Source organism: Alligator mississippiensis, chromosome 11 (genome assembly GCF_030867095.1).
Source record: "Alligator mississippiensis isolate rAllMis1 chromosome 11, rAllMis1, whole genome shotgun sequence".
Taxonomy (NCBI): domain Eukaryota; kingdom Metazoa; phylum Chordata; order Crocodylia; family Alligatoridae; genus Alligator; species Alligator mississippiensis.
The window spans coordinates 51,202,457-51,220,315 of NC_081834.1; the positions used below are offsets into that span (position 1 = coordinate 51,202,457).

The following is a 17,859-nucleotide window of genomic DNA, read 5'->3' on the forward strand; positions in this document are numbered from 1 at the left end:
CAACACTCTGCTGCTGTTTATGTATTCTTGTTGTGCTTCAAAAAGCAACTTCACGACCCGCTCTGACAACATGAGTATTTTTTACTGCAACCTCTGCCTCAGCTGGAGAGATTCTGGGGTTGGAAGTGTCCGCCTCATGCCTGGCCGGCTCCGACCTGCCCAGCAGGGCTGCGACGGAGCCAGGCCTTGCTGCCACTCCCAGCTGGGACAGGAGTCAGGTGCTTGGTGTGAGCTGAGCGGAGCAGTGGGAGCCTGTGATGTTCGGGCACCAAAGGCACCTCACCTCATAGATTCATAGATTCAAAGATTCATAGATGTTAAGGTTGGAAGGGACGTCAATAGATCATCGAGTCCGACCCCCTGCATAGGCAGGAAAGAGTGCTGGGTATAGATGACCCCAGCTAGATGCATATCTAACCTCCTCTTGAAGACCCCCAGGGTAGGGGAGAGCACCACCTCCCTTGGGAGCCCGTTCCAGACCTTGGCCACTCGAACTGTGAAGAAGTTCTTCCCAATGTCCAGTCTAAATCTGCTCTCTGCTAGCTTGTGGCCATTATTTCTTGTATACAACATCCACCCCTCCTCCTGTGTCCAGGTGTTTCGTAACCTGGTCATAAAAAGAAACTAGATTGGTCAGGCATGATCTGCCTGCAATGAACCCGTGCTGATTTCCCCTCAGCATAATTTGTCCTGCCGGGCTGTCACAAATGTAAGCCTTGATAATTTTTTCAAATACTTTGCCAAGGATGGAGGTGAGACTGACAGGTCTATAGTTGCCCAGGTCCTCCTTCCTCCCCTTTTTGAATATGGGGACCGCGTTGGCCCTTTTCCAGTCCTCCGGGACTTGGCCCGTGCCCCACCTGCGACAGCCTGTGGCAGAAGACCACCTCTGTTTCTCCCCAAAAACTCAGCTCTGTGACAATTTGGTTAGGATGTTCTAGGTGTATTATTGCTATGACCAGTCTTATGTGTTGTGTAATCTCTCTTTAGGTGTAAAAGGTGACCCTTCCCAATGAAACATGCTTGTTTCCATAGCTCTGTAAAGCCGTGTGTCCGAGCTTTCAAAGTGTGGAGGGGAGGGGGAGGGATGTGGCAGAAGGCCACCTCTGTTTCTTCCTCAAAACTGTGCTCTTTGACGATTTGGTTAGGACGGGCCCAGCAGAGGACGCACACCTTACTCTACCTCTTTGTTTAACCTGAGCTGGATACATTCCTGAGGGAGGGGGGAAACCTGCTCCCTCTGCCTACGTGACTGGCATCACATCCCTGGGTGAGGGGCTTGGGCTGGGCGAGGGGTTGTCTGCCTGGCAACCAATGAAGTATTTCAAATTGGTTGGCTGACAGGTAAACAAGGTCAGAAGGGCTATATAAGTTAAGGACTGCCCAGGAGGAGGGGGAAGCAGCCATGAGGAAGACTCGGAGAGAGAGAAGAGGTGGACCATCTGAAACTTGCTCTCTCTCAAAACTCATGATCAATGAGATGCCTGCCTCCGGAGGGAATCTCCACCTGCCTCTGGAGGATACTAGTAAGTAAGCTACCTGAGATCTAACTAGATATATAGCTTGCAGTAACTCAGATGCGAGATCAAAGGCTACCTGGACATGCAAGTTTGCTTTATGAGATTTCTCCCATATAGCCCAACCCTGTACCCTATTCCAACCCTACCCCTTGTAACCAATAAAGTTCTCCTTTGTACCTAGCGTGGGAGTCTTATTGGGAGTGGGTCTAGATTATGCCTTGGGTCCCCTTGGTTTGGCTGACTAAGAAAGACCACTACTTGTGCTTCCGACTGAGGAGAGCATCCCCAAGTTCTTGAAGTGAGTCAAGTACCCACAAGGGCTACAAGACCTGTGTTTCCCAGGGGACGCAGAGCTAGAATCAAGCCCTTCCCTGCGTGGTAGCAATTTAACCCCAGGCTAGCGGGTGTGCTCCAGAAGGGGGTCGGCCAGATGTGAGGCGCCCCCAGGGAGGCACTTGGAGCCTGGAAGTGGTCGGGCACAGTGAGGCGGGTGGCTCAGCGCAGGAGCACCTGCTGCTGGCCTGCCACACAGCCCTTGGGAGAAGAGTGAGGATGAAGTTGCTATTGATCCAATAGTCACTTCCTGGGTGAGAGAGCAGCAGCAGGATCCCCTGAGGGCCCAGCTAGAAACTGCCTGCAGAGCCTTGGGGACAAGCTAGAGATTTGGCTCCCCGGCCGACATCGCTCTGTGCCTGCATCTCCGTAGGAGAGTGTGTCTGCGGGCTCTATTCGTGGTGCTCAAGCACCTCAGTACCTGGCTGTGCCCGGGGTTCAGCCTGCGCTGCCCAGCATGGGGAGGGGGGGGCGGGGGGTTACACGGAGCTACAGGACAACCTCACACTGACACGGAGCTCAGCTTCCAGCCTGTGACTATAGGAACAGTATTTGTCTTTGGTGACCTGTGGATGATGCAGCTCCTTCCCATAAGGATCCCATGATGCCCTGAGGAAGGGGCGGTTGCTGTCTCTTCCCACAGAGGTTTCTGCACCCAGGGGTTGTGCTGCTGGGTCTGGTTTATTCCTGGATTTACCGCTCTGTTGCCTCGGGTCAGTGGGCAGGACAGTGGTCGCATTAGCTGGGCTGGAGCTTGAGCTTCCAGTATACTAAGCGTGAAGCACAAAGGAGCCGCGTCAACCTGAAATCCATCAGGAGGGGCCCAGGGAAAGTCACTGCTGCTCCCAAGCCTTGTGCATTTACGCACTTAGAGCTGTCCAGTGAATGACCCTTTCTCTTGCAGATCAATTTTTCCCACGGGGCTCCCCTTGGGTGGTGGCTCTGGCTGTGATTCTGCCCATTCTGATTATCCTGGGCATTTTCTGCTTCTGTTGGCAGCACCGTGCAAAAGGTAATGAAACAGGGTAGAAGAGCGTGGGGGGAGGAGAGCTCCTCCGAGAGGGGACAGGACAGGGTGGACGGGGGCTCTGGTCCAGGGCTCGGAAAGGAGCGCTAAGCACCGGGGGATCAGTGCTGCTCACCTGGAAACAGGTGAGGAGGGAGGAGCTCTGCGCCGGGAGTCTGTTAATGTGTTTGTCCTGTTGCCTGCAAGCAGGGGAGAAGGGATAAGGCCTGGGAGGAAGGGAGGTGCTTACCTCGAATCCTGTCCTCTGAAGCTGGCAGGAGGTGCTAAATGGGCAAAACGGTGGTGCTGAGGAGATTTGGCAATTCCCTCCTCAATGCTAGGACTGCTCAGCCTGGGATCCTCCCACAGGGATGGGCTGGACTGCACATCTGATGTGCTAATTTATTCTGGGCACTTTGGCTGCTTTCTGCTGGTTTGCTCCCAGGTCTCCAAAGGTGGCATTTGCCCAGCAAGCATCTGCCTATGCATGAGAGTGGGATCCTAGAGCTGCTGATAATTGTGATGTGACCCGATGTCCGCAAACGTTGTAACACAGAAATTGCACTCGGGACCTGCAGGGCATTCTCAGACATGACTGGTGCTTGCACCCAGGTGCTGTGGCTCCAGCTGTGCTCAGCAGTGACGGTCAAGCATGACGATGCTTCCATGCCCCACCAGACATGCATGCCAGGGCAGGCACCTGAGGGGACCAGCTCCAAGTGAAGCACCCCAAGCCCATCCCAACCTCCTTCACTAAGCACAGACTGATGTGAGCATGTGCTGGCCAATGGCCCCTCTGCCCCATCCCTTCATGGAGCCGTTTCCTCTACCCTGGTCCCAGGAGCAGCTTCTCCCCATTAACCTCACAATTAGGAGCAGGGACTACCAACAAGGCCAGGGGTTGACCAAGCCTGGAGTCCACCCTGTACCAGCCCAGTTCAATGCCTCACACAGTTGACCCACTTCATCTTCCTAGCCCAATGCCAGGAGCAAAGGGGAGGTGGGAAATATTTGGGTCTCGATTTTCTGCCAGCAGCACCACGACCAGTAGTGACTCGCCTGCAGAGAAAAACGGTCATAGGTGTGTCTGAGCCTCGGTGACCCATTGGGCTGGTGGGGCCGAGGTGCCCCAGGTTTTGTAGCTAACCATACACAAAGAATCAAAGTAGGTAGTATCATGTCTGGCATTGTTGGCTCCTCAGCCTAAATGAACAGGTACCCACTTGGCCTGTGGCATGAGTCCAGGACAAGCATTGAACTCTGGCTTCTGGATCTGTAAGACACTGTAACTGCTCTGCCATCCCTGGTCCTCAGGCTCCAGCACCAATGCAGGAATGAACTCAAGGGGTCTAATCACTTGTGGTAAGTGAATGCAAAAATCTAGAGCTCTTGGTTCAGAGGCGATACCTTTTTATTAGACCAACTGAGAAACTGCAACAACAAAAAATTGTCTTTCTGCAAGCTTTTGGTTTCATGCGCCCTTCATCAAGCTCGGGGAAAGTTTAAAGGTGGTAAAAAGTGCCCATATGGAGGAAATCAACTTCATTTTTGCACAGTGAAAACTGAAGCTGGAAATCTGTTCCTCTGGGTCCATGAGAGTGTCCTCTCTCAGTCCTCATGTTCAAGGTTTTCCTGACTCCTGGCCATTGCACTCATGCTGCCACAAGGACCTTTGGCTTTTCCGCTCTTCCTCTGCTTCCCCCGCGCCCCCCATTTCTTCTTGTGCTGTTGGTGCTGGGAGGACAACTTCCCATTTCCTTTTTCCACTTCATTACTAACCATCTCTGTATATACTCGTTGCCAAGCACCCCATCCCTAGCCTTGTGGTGCATCACAACTAGAGTCTTATGGCACCATCTAGTGGATTCTGTTCCTGCAACAATAGGCAAATATTTGGGCACCTACTCAGCTCAGCACAGCTGATCTTTTGGCTTTTAGTACATCAATCAGCTCAGCACTAAGCAACTCTATCTTATGGGGCCACAGAGGGAAGGTGAGCTGGTGCGTCCACATGTGCACAGATGTGGGAAAGAGGAACTGGCAACACATCAGTGAATCAGTGTTGACAACAAAGTCCCTGGGAACTGAAGCTTTCACTCAGCAAAATACATACAACACAGTTAACATAGTGTCTGCGTCCTGCCCACCTCATAGACACTCAACACAACCGGAAAATGCTTCCTTTCTTAAAGGATTGAGTCTGTGGGGCTTGTTCATGCCTTGGCTCCTCAGCTGAGTGTAGAAGGTGAACACTTGAGGGTCTGGCTCAAGACTCACCAAGGCAAGAGATCGGGCTCTCAGATACCAAGAGACTTGCTTTGTTAATCTTTCTCTGTGACCCCAGCATGTCACTTAGGGGGCAGCTAACAGGCCCTGCTTCTCCAACAGTTTTGCTGCCCATCTTGATCTCCACAGTGCTGGCCCAGGATTGCTACCCCTCCCCAGGCTAAAGCAGTTTTCATGTCTACACAGGGGTAGCACCTAGGACTTCAGCAGCCTGAGCTAGGGCTACGGGTCGCAGGAGAGAGCAGGCAAGGACTCGAGCCGTCTGTGCAGTTGGGGCGGCAGGGCTGTCGAAGCTATGTTTCGGGCAGTCCATGTTCGTAGCGAGTGGGATGGAGCCGGGGAGCACCCGTCCAGGGCTGTGGGTGGGAGGACTCCCAGAGATGGGGTCAGGCGTGCGGGTTTGATGGTTCCTCTGACTCCACCGTGGATTGAGGCAGCTAAGGATCTCCTGACTCAACTTAGGGCTGTGGGTTTCAGGCACTTCAATGTAGTGCCTGTGGTCAGGCTGCTCGTGGTCCCTTCCTGCGGCCTGGCATTGGGCTGTTCCAGCTCCGTTGAGGGTAAGGATTAGGGTTAGGGAATGGGCAGGGATGGAGCTGCCTTTCTGCTTTATGTGGTAGGACTCTGGGCACTGTGTTTGGGGCACAGGCGAGTACGGCAGTCGGTGATAGTAGTAAATGGGATGGAGCTTGGGGCACCCCACATGGGGGCTGGGGCGGGAGGGCTCTTAGCCATGGGGTCAGACGTTGGGGGTGGAAGGGTTTCTGGTGTCCAGTGGGGTTCAGGCAGCGCCAGCTCTCCAGGCTGGACGTGGGGTGCTGTTTGGGGGCTGCGGTGCTGGGTGCGGGGTGGGGGGCGATGGAGCTGGTCCCCGGGCGTTGCCGCGGCAGTGTTCGTACCATCGCAGCACCGCGGGATTCCGGGCAGTTGCCGGCGGAGGCTGGAGCGGTGCTGCCGGGCGCCCGGGGTCTGCACAGACGGGTAAGTCGGCTGCGGAGACCGCTGCCCCCATTCTGCCCCTGGCTGAGGGCAACATGGGTGTTGAGACGAGGCCTCTTGCCCCAGGGGGGTGTTAGAGCCAGACGTCAAAGAGTCACGAGGCCGGCACCCTCCTGCCCCATGACGAGGTGTGCCAGGGGGACGCAGCCCAACGGGGTGACATTTGCACCAGCCCCACCAGAAATGGCACCGGGAAGGGCAGTGGAGCCCGATCCTGCAGGTTGTCAACAGTGGGCATCTGGTCAGTGCCTTTCTCGGGGCTGGTTTGTTCCTGTGTAAAGCCCGGAGCGAGGAAGCGGAGCCGTGCCCAGCTGAGTGACCGCACCGCAGGCACCTAGACGTGGGGTCTCCCCTCTTTTCAAGAAGCACAGAATTGGAGCACAAACCCACATCACTTCCAACGCCTGAGGATTCATTTTGTTGTTGAAATGACAGTCCAGGGGCACAAGTATTTTCTGCAAATTTAAATTTCCATCTTCTTTCTTGCAGTGATCGACACGCATCGTCTGGAGAGCGACGGGAGAGCCAAGGTCGGGGAGGATCTCGCTCTTGGATCTCTCACCCAGGAGTGAGCAGGTAAGGACGAGGTCCTCAGGCAGTGCTGCTGGAGGCTGCGGCAGCGGGAGATCTGGGAGGGGAGTGAGGGTCTCTTCTGCTTCCAGGCTTGTGCCTGTGTTCGGAAAAAAGTGCAGAAGGAGACGGAGCCGACAAGACCCTGCCTTTGGAGCGAGGGGCTGAGTAATGCTCCCTGCCAGCTCGGTGTGCAGGAGGCAGGAGCCGGGCAGGCTCTGCAGGACACCCCCTGCCGAGGCCGAGATAAGAAATGTTTGCGCTCTAACCTTGTGTGTCTTTTATCGCCTCCTTAGACCATCTTCTCCTGCACGGGTGTCAGAAGGCTTCAAAACCAGTCCCGGGCCCAGGTTGCTGTCCCTGCCAGGATGGCTGGAGTGCAGTGCACAGCCAGTGTCGATTAAAACACTGGTTCCTCTTCCATTATATTGAGGGCCATGGTTTTTGTTTCTGCAGAGCAGGGGAGTCGGGCTCTCCTGCATCGTGAAAGGCATGAAGACAAGGGCCAGGGAGAAGGAAATAGCAGTCCTGGTGTGGAAAAGAAGTGCCAGAAGGCAGCCAGAGTTTCCTTTAATGGCCGAGAAGGGCCTGAAAGGGAAGGTCTGGGGGGACAGGACTCCTGGAGGGGACAGAACAAGAGAGGGAAAGGGGTGGGAGGCAGGAGCGGTGCAGATCTGTTATAGGGGAAGAGATTATACAAGAAGATCGCTTCATAGTGGATGCTATAGTCCCTTTCAGGGGCAGGCGTTATCGCCTTGGGAAGGCAGTGACTGCGGATCCAGGCGGCGAGGGACATTCCCCCGAGGCGAGGCAGGAGGCCTCGGTAGCGGACCAGAGGGAGGAGTGCGCGGCATCTCGAGGGCCTTTGAGCACCTGCCCAGCAGCACTCCATCCCCCCGGGCAGGTGAGGGGCCAGCGGTTTTCCCATGTCTGTGCAGACGACTGCAGAAAGGGGAGGAAAATCCACCCCGCTCCAAGGTGGTGACCGCGGCCCCGATGCTCTCTCCCACCAGCTCCATGGGGTTGGAAACATCCCCAGGTACAGAAGCTCCCACCCCTCCCAGCTCAGCCAGTGCCGCCCAGCCGGAGTGGGCAGGGAGCCCGAAGCTGTGGCGCTGATGGGCATCACGGGTCGCAGGGAAGGGGCCCCTGGCCTCCTCTGCCTGGACTCCCAGGGGCTTCAGCCCACAGCCAGTCACATGGAGCCAGAGGTGGGGGCAGCAGCAGGGAGCTGTGTCCAAACCAGCTGCCTGCCGGTCATTCACCCCGAGCCCAGGGCTTTTCCTGTCCATGATCCCCAAGTGATAAGGATACTGGTGTCATGGGGGAAATACAGGGCACACCTGCCTGTCTCCTGGAGAGCAGGAGGGTCGGGGGAGACGTGTGTGTGCAGGGGTGCCTTGAAGGCCAGCTGATGACTGCTCCTGCTCGGTGCCAGGATGGACAGGCTGAGGCGGGTGCTGAGGAGGAGGACCGCCAAGGTGGGCTTTGTGCCAGAAGATCACAGCAGGGGGCCTGGGCAGGAACATCTGGGCCCCCCCAGCCGTGAAGAGGAGGGGCCCATCCAGGCGAGGACGTGGCTGTGCTCCATGTGCTGGCATAAAAAACCAGTACTTCCCAGCGCCAAAGATCCTTTGAAGCAGCCCACCACCTCCAGGTGCAAGTGGAGGTGGCCCTGGGTGCGCCCGGGCAGGCGGGAGCCCGGAGGAGAGGAGCGCCGGGCAGAAGAGCCGTGCAGCCTGCCGCCCAGGGCACCGAGCAGCCTGGAGCCCGGCCCTGCAGCCCCGCATGCGCAGGCAGCCCCCTGCAGAGGCGCGGAGGAGGGCCCAGCCTCCCTGGGGCAGGAGCTGAGCCCATCCTGCACCAGCCCCAGCCCCAGCCTGAGCTGCAGCTCCTCCTCGGCGGACTCGCACAGCTCCCTGGGGTCCGCGAGCCCCCCGGCCCCTGGCGCCAGCCACACCGGTGAGGAGACGCGCTGGGGGCCACCAAGTCTCAGGGCCATTCGCTCCAGGGGGCAAGTCAGACCCTGCGCAGGGCTGGGCAGGGGGATCCTGGCCAAGGCGAGGGGGCTGAGCTGCATGACCTCCAGGTCCCTGCGCAGGGGTGGCCTTGGTGGGGGTGGGTGAAGGAGGAGGCAGAGTCGCTTGTGGTGGGGACAGGGACCTCCCAGGACAGCAGGGACACTCCAGTCTGCTCTCAGCTGGCGAAGGGAGCGCGACTCCATCTCTGCCCCCCACAGCTCACGTTTCTTACTCTGGGGGGCAAAGGACTCACCCGCCCCACTTTCCTTCCTGCTGCAGTGATTCCCAGTCCGGCCATAAAGAAGGTGCAGGATGAGGAAGAGCAGGAGAAGGAAGATCAGGGGACGCAGGAGGGAGCTGTGCTAAGTGTCACCCAGCGCCTCCAGGAACGCAGGAAGGTAGGAAACCTGCTCAGTCCTCTGTTCCCTCCCTGGGGAGCCCATCCTGCTGACCGGAGATGACAAGCAGAGACGCTCTGCACCCGCGGGCAGTGCTCGAGGTGGGTGTCTTTGTGAAGCCCCACCTGGGTGCCCTCCCGCCACAGACACTGCCATGCTCCTCCCTGCACCTGCCCAGGGGGAGACTCATGTCAGCACCGTGGGGGTCCCAAGAGACCTGAGCCCCACAGCGGATTTGGGGAGGACAGGGAGGTCCCTGGCTCAGAGCCTCCCTTTACCCTGGTCCCGCTCCTGGTAGATGCAGCACAGGAAGGATGGGCAGTGCCTGCTGCAGGAGCTCCTCACCCTGCAGGCAGCCATGCAGCAGAGGGGACACGAGGCAGTGGAGCTGCAGGGGTGGAAAGCGTCCATGCCAGACAAGATCGTGGTGAGTAGGAGGTAGCACGGCATGGTTTGGGGAAAGGGGAAGAGAGGGGAAGAGTTTCTTGAGTCCAGGGTGGAGGGGAGAGATGGAGCTGGACCGGGGAGAGAAGGGCAGGCGCGCTGGTGGGCAGCAGAGACGGGAAATCCTGGGACAGGCCGGGGGGAATGGTGTGTGCGGAGGGCAGAGGAGGGCTTGATCAGGGAGCAAGGGGATGGTTCGAGTGACATGTCTGAGTGGCCATGCGAGGGGGAGGACCAGCCCAGTGGGTGGGGGGCAGGGGGATGTGTGAGGCACCCCAATGGGCGGATCCTGGTGCCTGTGCCTGCAGCACCGGGTGGTCTCCCGTGTGGGACGGGGCTGTGGCCTGTGGGGCCATAACCTCGCCCTTCCCTTTGGGTCTCGCAGGAGCTGATGGAGGATGTCCCCAGGGAAGAATATCTAGGAAACACCATCCCAGACATCATAGCTGCCATCTGGTGCCTCAGGTACCAGGACCTCTGCCCGACTGGCCTAGCTCTGCCATGGGCCAGCGGGATCCCCGCTGCTCAGGCCCAGGTTTCCTGGCTCTTCCTGCCAACCCCAGTGGCACCCCCGCCCCGCACAGCTCAGCGTCACACAGGCTCCTCTCTCCTGACAGCGACCTGGAGATGTGCCTGGACCCCTTCCTGCAGTCCCGCCTCCTGCGAGCTGCAGCATCCAAGACTTTTGGGGCCATAGGGCGCAACAACATCAGCAACCCGGTAGGTCCCTCTGCCCCTGCCCTGTCCCACAAGCCAGCCCCTGGCAGGTGCGGGCACAAGTTGCCTGGCGCTGACCCTGGGCTCTCCCTCCCCTTTCTGGTCATGCAGAGGATGCACATGGGCAACCTGGAGGGCCTGCTGTGGTGCCTGCTGTCCAGCGCCCCCAGCCTGGACAGGCTGAATTTCTTGTGGGAGGTGAGCAGGATAGAGAGGGGCTGGGCTCGGGGAGGGGTGGCCTGCAGCCCCGTGACCTGCACGAGCCTCTCTCAATGCCTTTGGAGCTGTAAGGCAGGGGATGAAGGCCCAGCTCCAAGCCTCGGCCCCGAGGAGGAGTCAGCAGACACGGCTGGTCTGTACAGCAGGGGCATGTGCCCGCTGATCTTGATGTCTTCCTCCCGCAGCAATTCACATTCTGGATGGAGGCGGTGGATGCCCAGCACCGAGCCCTGGGCATGAGGGCAAGCACCACCCTCATGTCCTTTGCTGCCCTCCTGCTCCCACACTTTGAGGTCAGTGAGCCCCGAGCCCAGTGCCCTGGTCCCCTGCCGTTGTCAGGACCCTCCTGGGAGAGAGGAGTCAGAGCTGGGACCTGAGCTTCACTCCAGGGCTCTGCTTCTGTCTCATCGGTGCACCCCAGCTCTCCTCTTTGGGTCTCTTTTCCATGGCCTGCCCTGGGCGCACTGGCCTACCCCCCACCCCCCGGGGTCCTGGGACCTTTGTAGCCCCGGAGCAGCAGGCACAGGGAATCATGCTGGGGTGCTGACCCGGTGCCCCGGCTCCAGGTTCCTGTGGGAACAGAAGGATTTCATGCCCTGGCGCCATGATCTCTGGCCCCCTCCTGCTTTGTGATGGTGGGTGGGGGAGATGGAGTGAGGGAGATGGCCTTGGGGAACCTGCAGGTTTGGGAAGGTAGGACAGGCATGGACCCCCCCCCCTCTGCCTCTGCTTAGGGCTCCCCTGACGTGCCTGAGGTGGGGGACATGGCAGCGCGCCTGGGTCTGTCCATCAGTGACCCAGAGGAGACCATCGGCTGCGACGCCGTGGAGAGTTTGTACTGGCTCACTCGAATCCTCCTGCACCAGAGGGGTAAGGAGACCCGTCCAAAGCGCTGGACCACGATGGAAATGATGCCCGCCCCCGCAAACCCTGATCCAAAGCTAGGATGACAGCTAAGACCCTCATGTCTCCACTTGTCACAGGCCGAGACATGCGAGGGGCGGACGAGATGTTCGGCGAGTGCCCTCTGGAGCCGAGCCAGGTCCAGTGTTACAGGGACCTGGCAAGAGTCGGAGAGGTGAGGATGCTGCGCCCAGTGCTTGCCAAGCTGCAGGGCTGGACTTGTGTCTCTTTGGCCTGGCTGTGTGCTGGGCTGTGGAGAAAGGTCTGCTGCTTCTCTCCAGCTTGCAGAGATCTTCCTGCGGCGGGGTAGAGCCATGCAATGTGCAGAGCGACATGGTCCCAGGTCCCAGAGATGGAGCCTGGCTCTGAGATGCACCAAGCCTTGCGCCCTCTTGCTTTCAGGTGCTGAGAGAGATCTTGTCCGAGGAGCAAAAGAGATCATTCCTGCAGCGGACCATTCTGGCAATTCATCATGGGCGGATGCACGTTAAAACACCTGCGCTACTCTTCCTCTATGCCATCCTGGGGGAGACCAGCCTCCTGATCGGGGACAAGGTTAGCAGGTGCCTCAGGTGCAGGGGACTGAGAAAGGGCCCCTCGCCTCTGTGCCATGTCTTATCGCTCTCCCCCATCGCAAGGGGTGGAGAGAGGTCATTAGCTATGGGAGCGTGAGCTGTAGCACAGGGCAGGGTTGATTTGTACCATGTAGGTGAACTGAATCCGTGAGCTCTGTATAGAAAGTCCAAGATATGGTGACCGCCAGGTCACATCAGCAGAGGCTGAAGCTTGCTCCAAGGCCCAGACGTGCCCATGGGCCTGCCCCTCCACCTCCTCAGAGCCAGGCCAATCTCGGGGGGCAGGCTGAAGATGGATTTGTCTGCAGAGATGGAAAGGCTGGGCCCTGGGATCACAGGCTGGGGGGCATTTCCCCTGCTGCCCCTGGGTCTGTGCTTGCCCTAGGGAGAGCAGAGTATTCAGCTAGTCAGCACTGGCCATGTGCCCCCTTCTCCCCAGCTGCCACCCCCTGCCTTCCCCACGACTCTCAGACAAACGTCCCTGCAGGAACCTGCCCCCATTTCACTGGGCTGCTGCCAACACCCCTTGCTTGCAGCCCAGTCCCTGCCCTCATGTGCCGAGTGCTGGCTGGGGTTGTGGGGGAGGCTGGAGTGGGGTCTTGGCTTCCCCACGTGGGCACATGGTGAGGAGGGGCCAGGGAGGTGGGTGGGGAGTGGGGCAGTAGCTCCGGCTGCCGTGGGCTGGGAACTGGGCTGGGGTCTCTGGGGGGTCCGAGAAGAGTCTGTCTTGGAGGTTGGGTCCCGGGGCTTGACCCGTCCCACCATCCCCGTCCTTCATGTGGGCAGCAGAGGCTCAGACTGGCTCTTGTGCCCCTGCAGGAGGAAGAAGTCCCTGGCAGGATCGTGAGGAAGCTGGTCCTCATGAAGTGCTGCCATGAGCTGCCCAAGGAGCTGCAAGGACACAGCCTGCTGGCCTGCTCCTCCGGCCCCCTCTCCTCTCCTCTCCTCTCCTCCCTCCAGCAGCCCCCCGGGTCCTCCTGCAGGTACTGTGCTGTGCCCTGGGCCTCTGGGGAAGCAGGTCTTGTGGGGGGAGAGGGGGAGGCTCGCACCACTAACCCAAACCTGCTCCCTGCCATGTGCGGGGACTTGTCTGCTCTGCCCCTGGCGAGTCCTGTCCTACCGCCCATCCTCCGTGGGCCATCCTCTTGCCTCCCGCCTCTGCCAGGATCCTTTGCCTCGTGCCCTGCTGCCTGTGCACAAATCTCGTCCCTCCCCGGGGCTGTGGATGGACCTGCCTGGTGCAGGTGTCGCCCTCTTTCTCAAAGGAGCTCCCCCAAGTCACTAAACAACCCCAGGACAGGCTGGAGGCTGCTTCCCCGCGCGTCCACCTGTCCACCTGTCCACGGCTGGGGTTTTCCGTGCTGCGCTTCTAGCTCAGCTCAGATCTGGTTGGGCTGTGATGCCTGAAGGTGTTCAGCTGCTTCCATGTCGAAAGCTAAGGGGGGACTATTTTGTTTTCCCTCATTCAAATATTGTGGTCTCTGTGTCCTGGGAAAGCTTTCAGTCCCCGTTTCCTCGGAGCAGGGCCTTGTGTCAGTGTGACCATGTCCATATTTAACATTTGCTCCCTTTTCGTGCACTGTGCAGAGAGAGCTCCTAACCATCAGGAGCACGAGAGCCCCTCCATGAGCGATGAGGACATCTAGCACCTCACCAGGAGCCTGGCGGCTGTGTAGAGATCCTGCAACAGTGCCGAAGCCACCGCACGAGAGTCACCGACTGAGCAGATCCACCCGCTCACAGCGGTCCTCCCTAGACTTCAGCTTGTCCCCAAAGACGCAGCCTGAGAAGCCCCTCGTGGGTGAAGGGTTCGACAACTTCATCCGTCAGCCCTGCCACGCCAAGGGTCGCGAAAGCACAGACACCATGCGCTCGTGGTCCCCAGGTTGCCTAATGGAGGACGCTCGTGTTGTGCGGGTGGCATTTTGTTACCCCCTGCCTCAGGGCTTTTGCCGGTCGCCATTTGGGGCCAGGAAGGAATTTTTTCCCCCTCACCTGTGGAAGTATCATCTGGGGGTTTTTCGCCTTCCTCTGAGGCACCGGGGCAAAGTCAGTCCATTGCAGCATCTGTTGTGTTAGCAGCCTGCCTTAGCGCTCCCCCCTGAAGGGATAATCCTTCGAAGGCCGTGCAGGGAGAGACAATGAACCACAGGCACCGAGTAGAATGAGTGCGTAGGAGTTAAGAGTAGTTTTAGACTAATAAATTTAATATCAAATTTTCTTTTCTAATAAGTGTTGTTGTTGATCTCCTCTTCCTGCTTCTAATACAAATTCATGACCTGCAAAGAAAGAAAGATGCAAACATGATCTACCCTTATGGAAAACATGGGTTCCCCAGCCCACCGAAGAAACCTGGTGTTTTTAGCTCAGGGTGTCAAGGTAGAGCTGATTACAAAATATCTAGTACTGTTTTATTGGAAAGGGCCATTGTGGTCAGGTACATGGTTCAAGAAGCTTTCAAAGCAAAACTCTTTCTCCACTTGAAGTTGGGGTTGATGTCAAGGCCCCAGGAAAGATGACAAAGAGCGGGGCCAGCACGTCAGCAGAAAGATGGCTTTGGTGCTCAGGGCTCCCAGGTCTGATGTGAAAGACCCAGAAATATGTCCCTGTTGGGATGTATGCGTCTCCTGTTTAGCTTCTCTCCATGTAGAGCTGGGGTGGGCAAATTGGTGGATCTGGCCAGTGGCCAGACTCCATTTCCCAGCAGCTCCTGCCCACATCATTGCATCCGATTTCCCTGGAGCAGCGCTGGGGCTGGGGCTGTGACAGCACGGGGCCAGGATTTCTCTAGAGACCAGCCCCGGCAATGCTGGCAGGGCATGCTCCTGGATGGGGAACTGCTCCAGGGCCAGGGTTGGGATCTTACAGTGATGACAGCATGGTTCAGAGCTAGGACAGAGCCACAGTCTGTTGCCTGCACACCCCGGCCTGGGGCACGCGAGCAGTGTATCACAGCTGTGCCCCGACACCATGCTTTCAGTGCAGCAAGATCACAGCCCCAGACCAGCTCTCTGCCCTGCTACACACCTTGCCAGTGCTGTAGGAGATGGTCTCCATGCAAGTTCTGGCCCTGTGCTGTCATGGTCCCAGTACTGCTGGGGTCTCCATGGAAACTTTTGAAACTGTCTCCCATGACATTCTCATGAGAAAAAGGGAAAGGGGCCAGGAGGCTTCCCTGGCTGACCAGAGAAATCCAGGGCAGCCTAAGGGCCAAAAGGAGAGCACATAAAAAGTGGAAACAAGGTGAGATCACTAAAGGTGAATATACCTCCTCTGCTCGTGCTTGTAGGGAGGCAGTTAGACGGGCCAAAGCTACCATGGAGCTGAGGATGGCAACCCAAGTAAAAGACAACAAGAAATTGTTTTATAGATATATTGGGAGTAAAAGGAAGGCCCAGGGAGGAATAGGACCCCTGCTAAATGGGCAGAAACAATTGGTGACAGACAGGGGGGACAAGGCTGAACTCCTCAACATGTTCTTTGCCTCAGTGTTGCTAAGCGAGGGGCACGACAAGTCTCTCACTGGGGTTGTAGAGAGGCAGCAGCAAGGCGCCAGACTTCCATACGTAGACCCTGAGATGGTGCAGAGTCATTTGGAAGAACTGGATGCCTTTAAGTCGGCAGGCCCGGATGGGCTCCATCCGAGGGTGCTGAAGGCACTGGCCGACATCATTGCAGAGCCACTGGCAGGAATATTCGAACGCTCGTGGCGCACAGGCCAAGTCCCGGAGGACTGGAAAAGGGCTAACGTGGTCCCCATTTTCAAAAAGGGGAGGAAGGAGGACCCAGGCAACTATAGGCCAGTCAGTCTCACCTCCATCCTTGGTAAAGTCTTTGAAAAAATTATCAAGGCTCACATTTGTGAGAGCCCGGCAGGGCAAATTATGCTGAGGGGAAACCAGCACGGGTTTGTGGCGGGCAGATCGTGCCTGACCAATCTAGTCTCTTTCTATGACCAGGTTACGAAACGCCTGGACACAGGAGGAGGGGTGGATGTCGTATACTTGGACTTCAGGAAGGCCTTCGATACGGTATCCCACCCCATACTGGTGAACAAGCTAAGAGGCTGTGATGTGGATGACTGCACAGTCCGGTGGGTGGCGAATTGGCTAGAGGGTCGCACCCAAGAGTCGTGGTGGATGGGTCGGTCTCGACCTGGAAGGGTGTGGGCAGTGGGGTCCCGCAGGGTTCGGTCCTTGGACCAATACTCGTTAATGTCTTCATCAGCGACTTGGACGAGGGAGTCAAATGTACTCTGTCCAAGTTTGCAGATGACACAAAGCTATGGGGAGAAGTGGACATGCCGGAGGGCAGGGAACAGCTGCAGGCAGACCTGGATAGGTTGGACAAGTGGGCAGAAAACAACAGGATGCAGTTCAACAAGGAGAAAGGCAAAGTGCTGCACTTAGGGAGGAAAAATGTCCAGCGCACCTACAGCCTAGGGAATGACCTGCTGGGTGGCACGGAAGTGGAAAGGGATCTCGGAGTCCTAGTGGACTCCAAGATGAACATGAGTCGGCAGTGTGACGAAGCCATCAGAAAAGCCAATGGCACTTTATCGTGCATCAGCAGATGCATGACGAATAGGTCCAGGGAGGTGATACTTCCCCTCATCGGGCGCTGGTCAGACCGCAGTTGGAGTACTGCATGCAGTTCTGGGCGCTGCACTTCAAGAAGGATGCGGATAACCTGGAGAGGGTCCAGAGAAGGGCAACTCGTATGATCAAGGGCCTGCAGACCCTATTTTTCCCTGTGCTGCTTGTACCTTGAGATTCAAGATACAATGCAGAAGAAGGTGGCTTCCTCCTTGTGTCTGAGCTCCAGGGCCAGCACCTCTGTCCCTGGTTTGATCATTTTCTTCACTTGTTTTGGAACCAGAAGCTGGAACCAGGTAGAAATGTGTATTTGTGCTGCTTGCAAGGTTTTATGATTTTATTCAGTGGTTGCATTATTATAATGACTCAAGTCTTTTAGACAAAACTCAACAAAAATAGTCATAAGTTTCAGGGTAAATGATTGTAAATAGTTACATTTTTCCCCCTTTTTTATTTTTTTTATTTTTGAGAAATAAGCTTTCACTCATGCACTAGTCTGATCTCCCTTCCCTTCCATGTAATCATGTGGTTGTTGTTGTCACAACTTCCAAGGACTTTTATTCCAGCCCAGTAAATAAAAGAAACCTAATACCCTCTATTTCCTGCACTTGGCCAGTCAGTCCAACCAGTAGAGGATGTCAGTCCTAGAGTACAAAAAAATCTAAAGGTCTCCTGAAACCGTGCCTATTTGTACATGCATTCTTCTTTGAACCATTTCATCACTGGATAATACAGGTATAAAAACAGTTAGGTGTTAGGGGTGTGTGAAACAGTCGTATTTGATTAGGATTCAGCCCGAATCAGGGACAGTGTGCTCAGCGGCGAACTGGAAGCGTACTGGAAGTATTTCCAGTCCACTTCCGGGTCCATGGGGGAGCAGGCAGGGAGGCCCCCCTGCACCTCCCCAGCTCAGCGATCCATCACGGGGGTACCCTAGGTGCCCCCCCCCCCAGACCCAGGAGGCACCAGTCATCGATCCAGGGGGCACAGGGGTGCCCCCCAGCACACTCCCAAGTAGACCCGGAAGTGGACTGGAAGTGCTTCTGGTCCACTTCTGGGTCTGCTTCCAAGCGTGCTAGGGAGCCCCTCGTGCTTTTGTGGGACGCTCCATGCACCCAGCATCACAGCACTCATGAGCCGCCTGCTACCTAGAGGTATGTAGAAAAAACATTTAAAGCTGTGTCTATATTCAAATCGCTGACTCTTTCCAAATCTCTCTGAATGAATTCATAGGGCTCCGATACGATTTGGAGAAATTAAAGGGTGCTCTGAT

At 57.0% G+C, this 17,859-nt stretch overlaps 1 protein-coding gene across 2 annotated transcripts; it reads left to right on the forward strand.

Annotated features, from left to right (window-relative positions):
• Window positions 1-1,409: 1,409 nt before the first annotated feature.
• Window positions 1,410-14,223, forward strand: LOC132244085 (uncharacterized). 2 transcript variants are annotated; one of them, XM_059715057.1, is made up of 16 exons: window positions 1,410-1,526; window positions 2,758-2,865; window positions 6,634-6,720; window positions 7,011-7,618; window positions 8,153-8,676; window positions 9,015-9,133; window positions 9,432-9,560; window positions 9,963-10,042; window positions 10,195-10,297; window positions 10,406-10,492; window positions 10,699-10,806; window positions 11,248-11,383; window positions 11,497-11,591; window positions 11,819-11,971; window positions 12,811-12,974; window positions 13,579-14,223. In XM_059715057.1, exons 5-16 carry the CDS (start codon window positions 8,154-8,156, stop codon window positions 13,589-13,591), a joined length of 1,710 nt encoding a protein of 569 aa, XP_059571040.1. In that variant the 5' UTR covers window positions 1,410-1,526; window positions 2,758-2,865; window positions 6,634-6,720; window positions 7,011-7,618; window position 8,153; the 3' UTR covers window positions 13,592-14,223. The 2 variants fall into 2 exon arrangements, with proteins under 2 accessions (XP_059571040.1, XP_059571041.1); XM_059715058.1 differs by lacking the exons at window positions 1,410-1,526; window positions 2,758-2,865 and adding an exon at window positions 6,062-6,126 and having other exon boundaries at window positions 6,634-7,618.
• Window positions 14,224-17,859: the final 3,636 nt, after the last annotated feature.

Coding starts and splice junctions, on each gene's coding strand:
- LOC132244085 (XM_059715057.1), top strand. CDS start 8,154: ATGGACAGGCTGAGGCGGGTGCTGAGGAGGAGGACCGCCAAGGTGGGC. Junction 8,677..9,014: donor CCCTGGCGCCAGCCACACCG/GTGAGGAGACGC, acceptor TTCCTGCTGCAG/TGATTCCCAGTCCGGCCATA. Junction 10,043..10,194: donor GCTGCCATCTGGTGCCTCAG/GTACCAGGACCT, acceptor CTCTCCTGACAG/CGACCTGGAGATGTGCCTGG.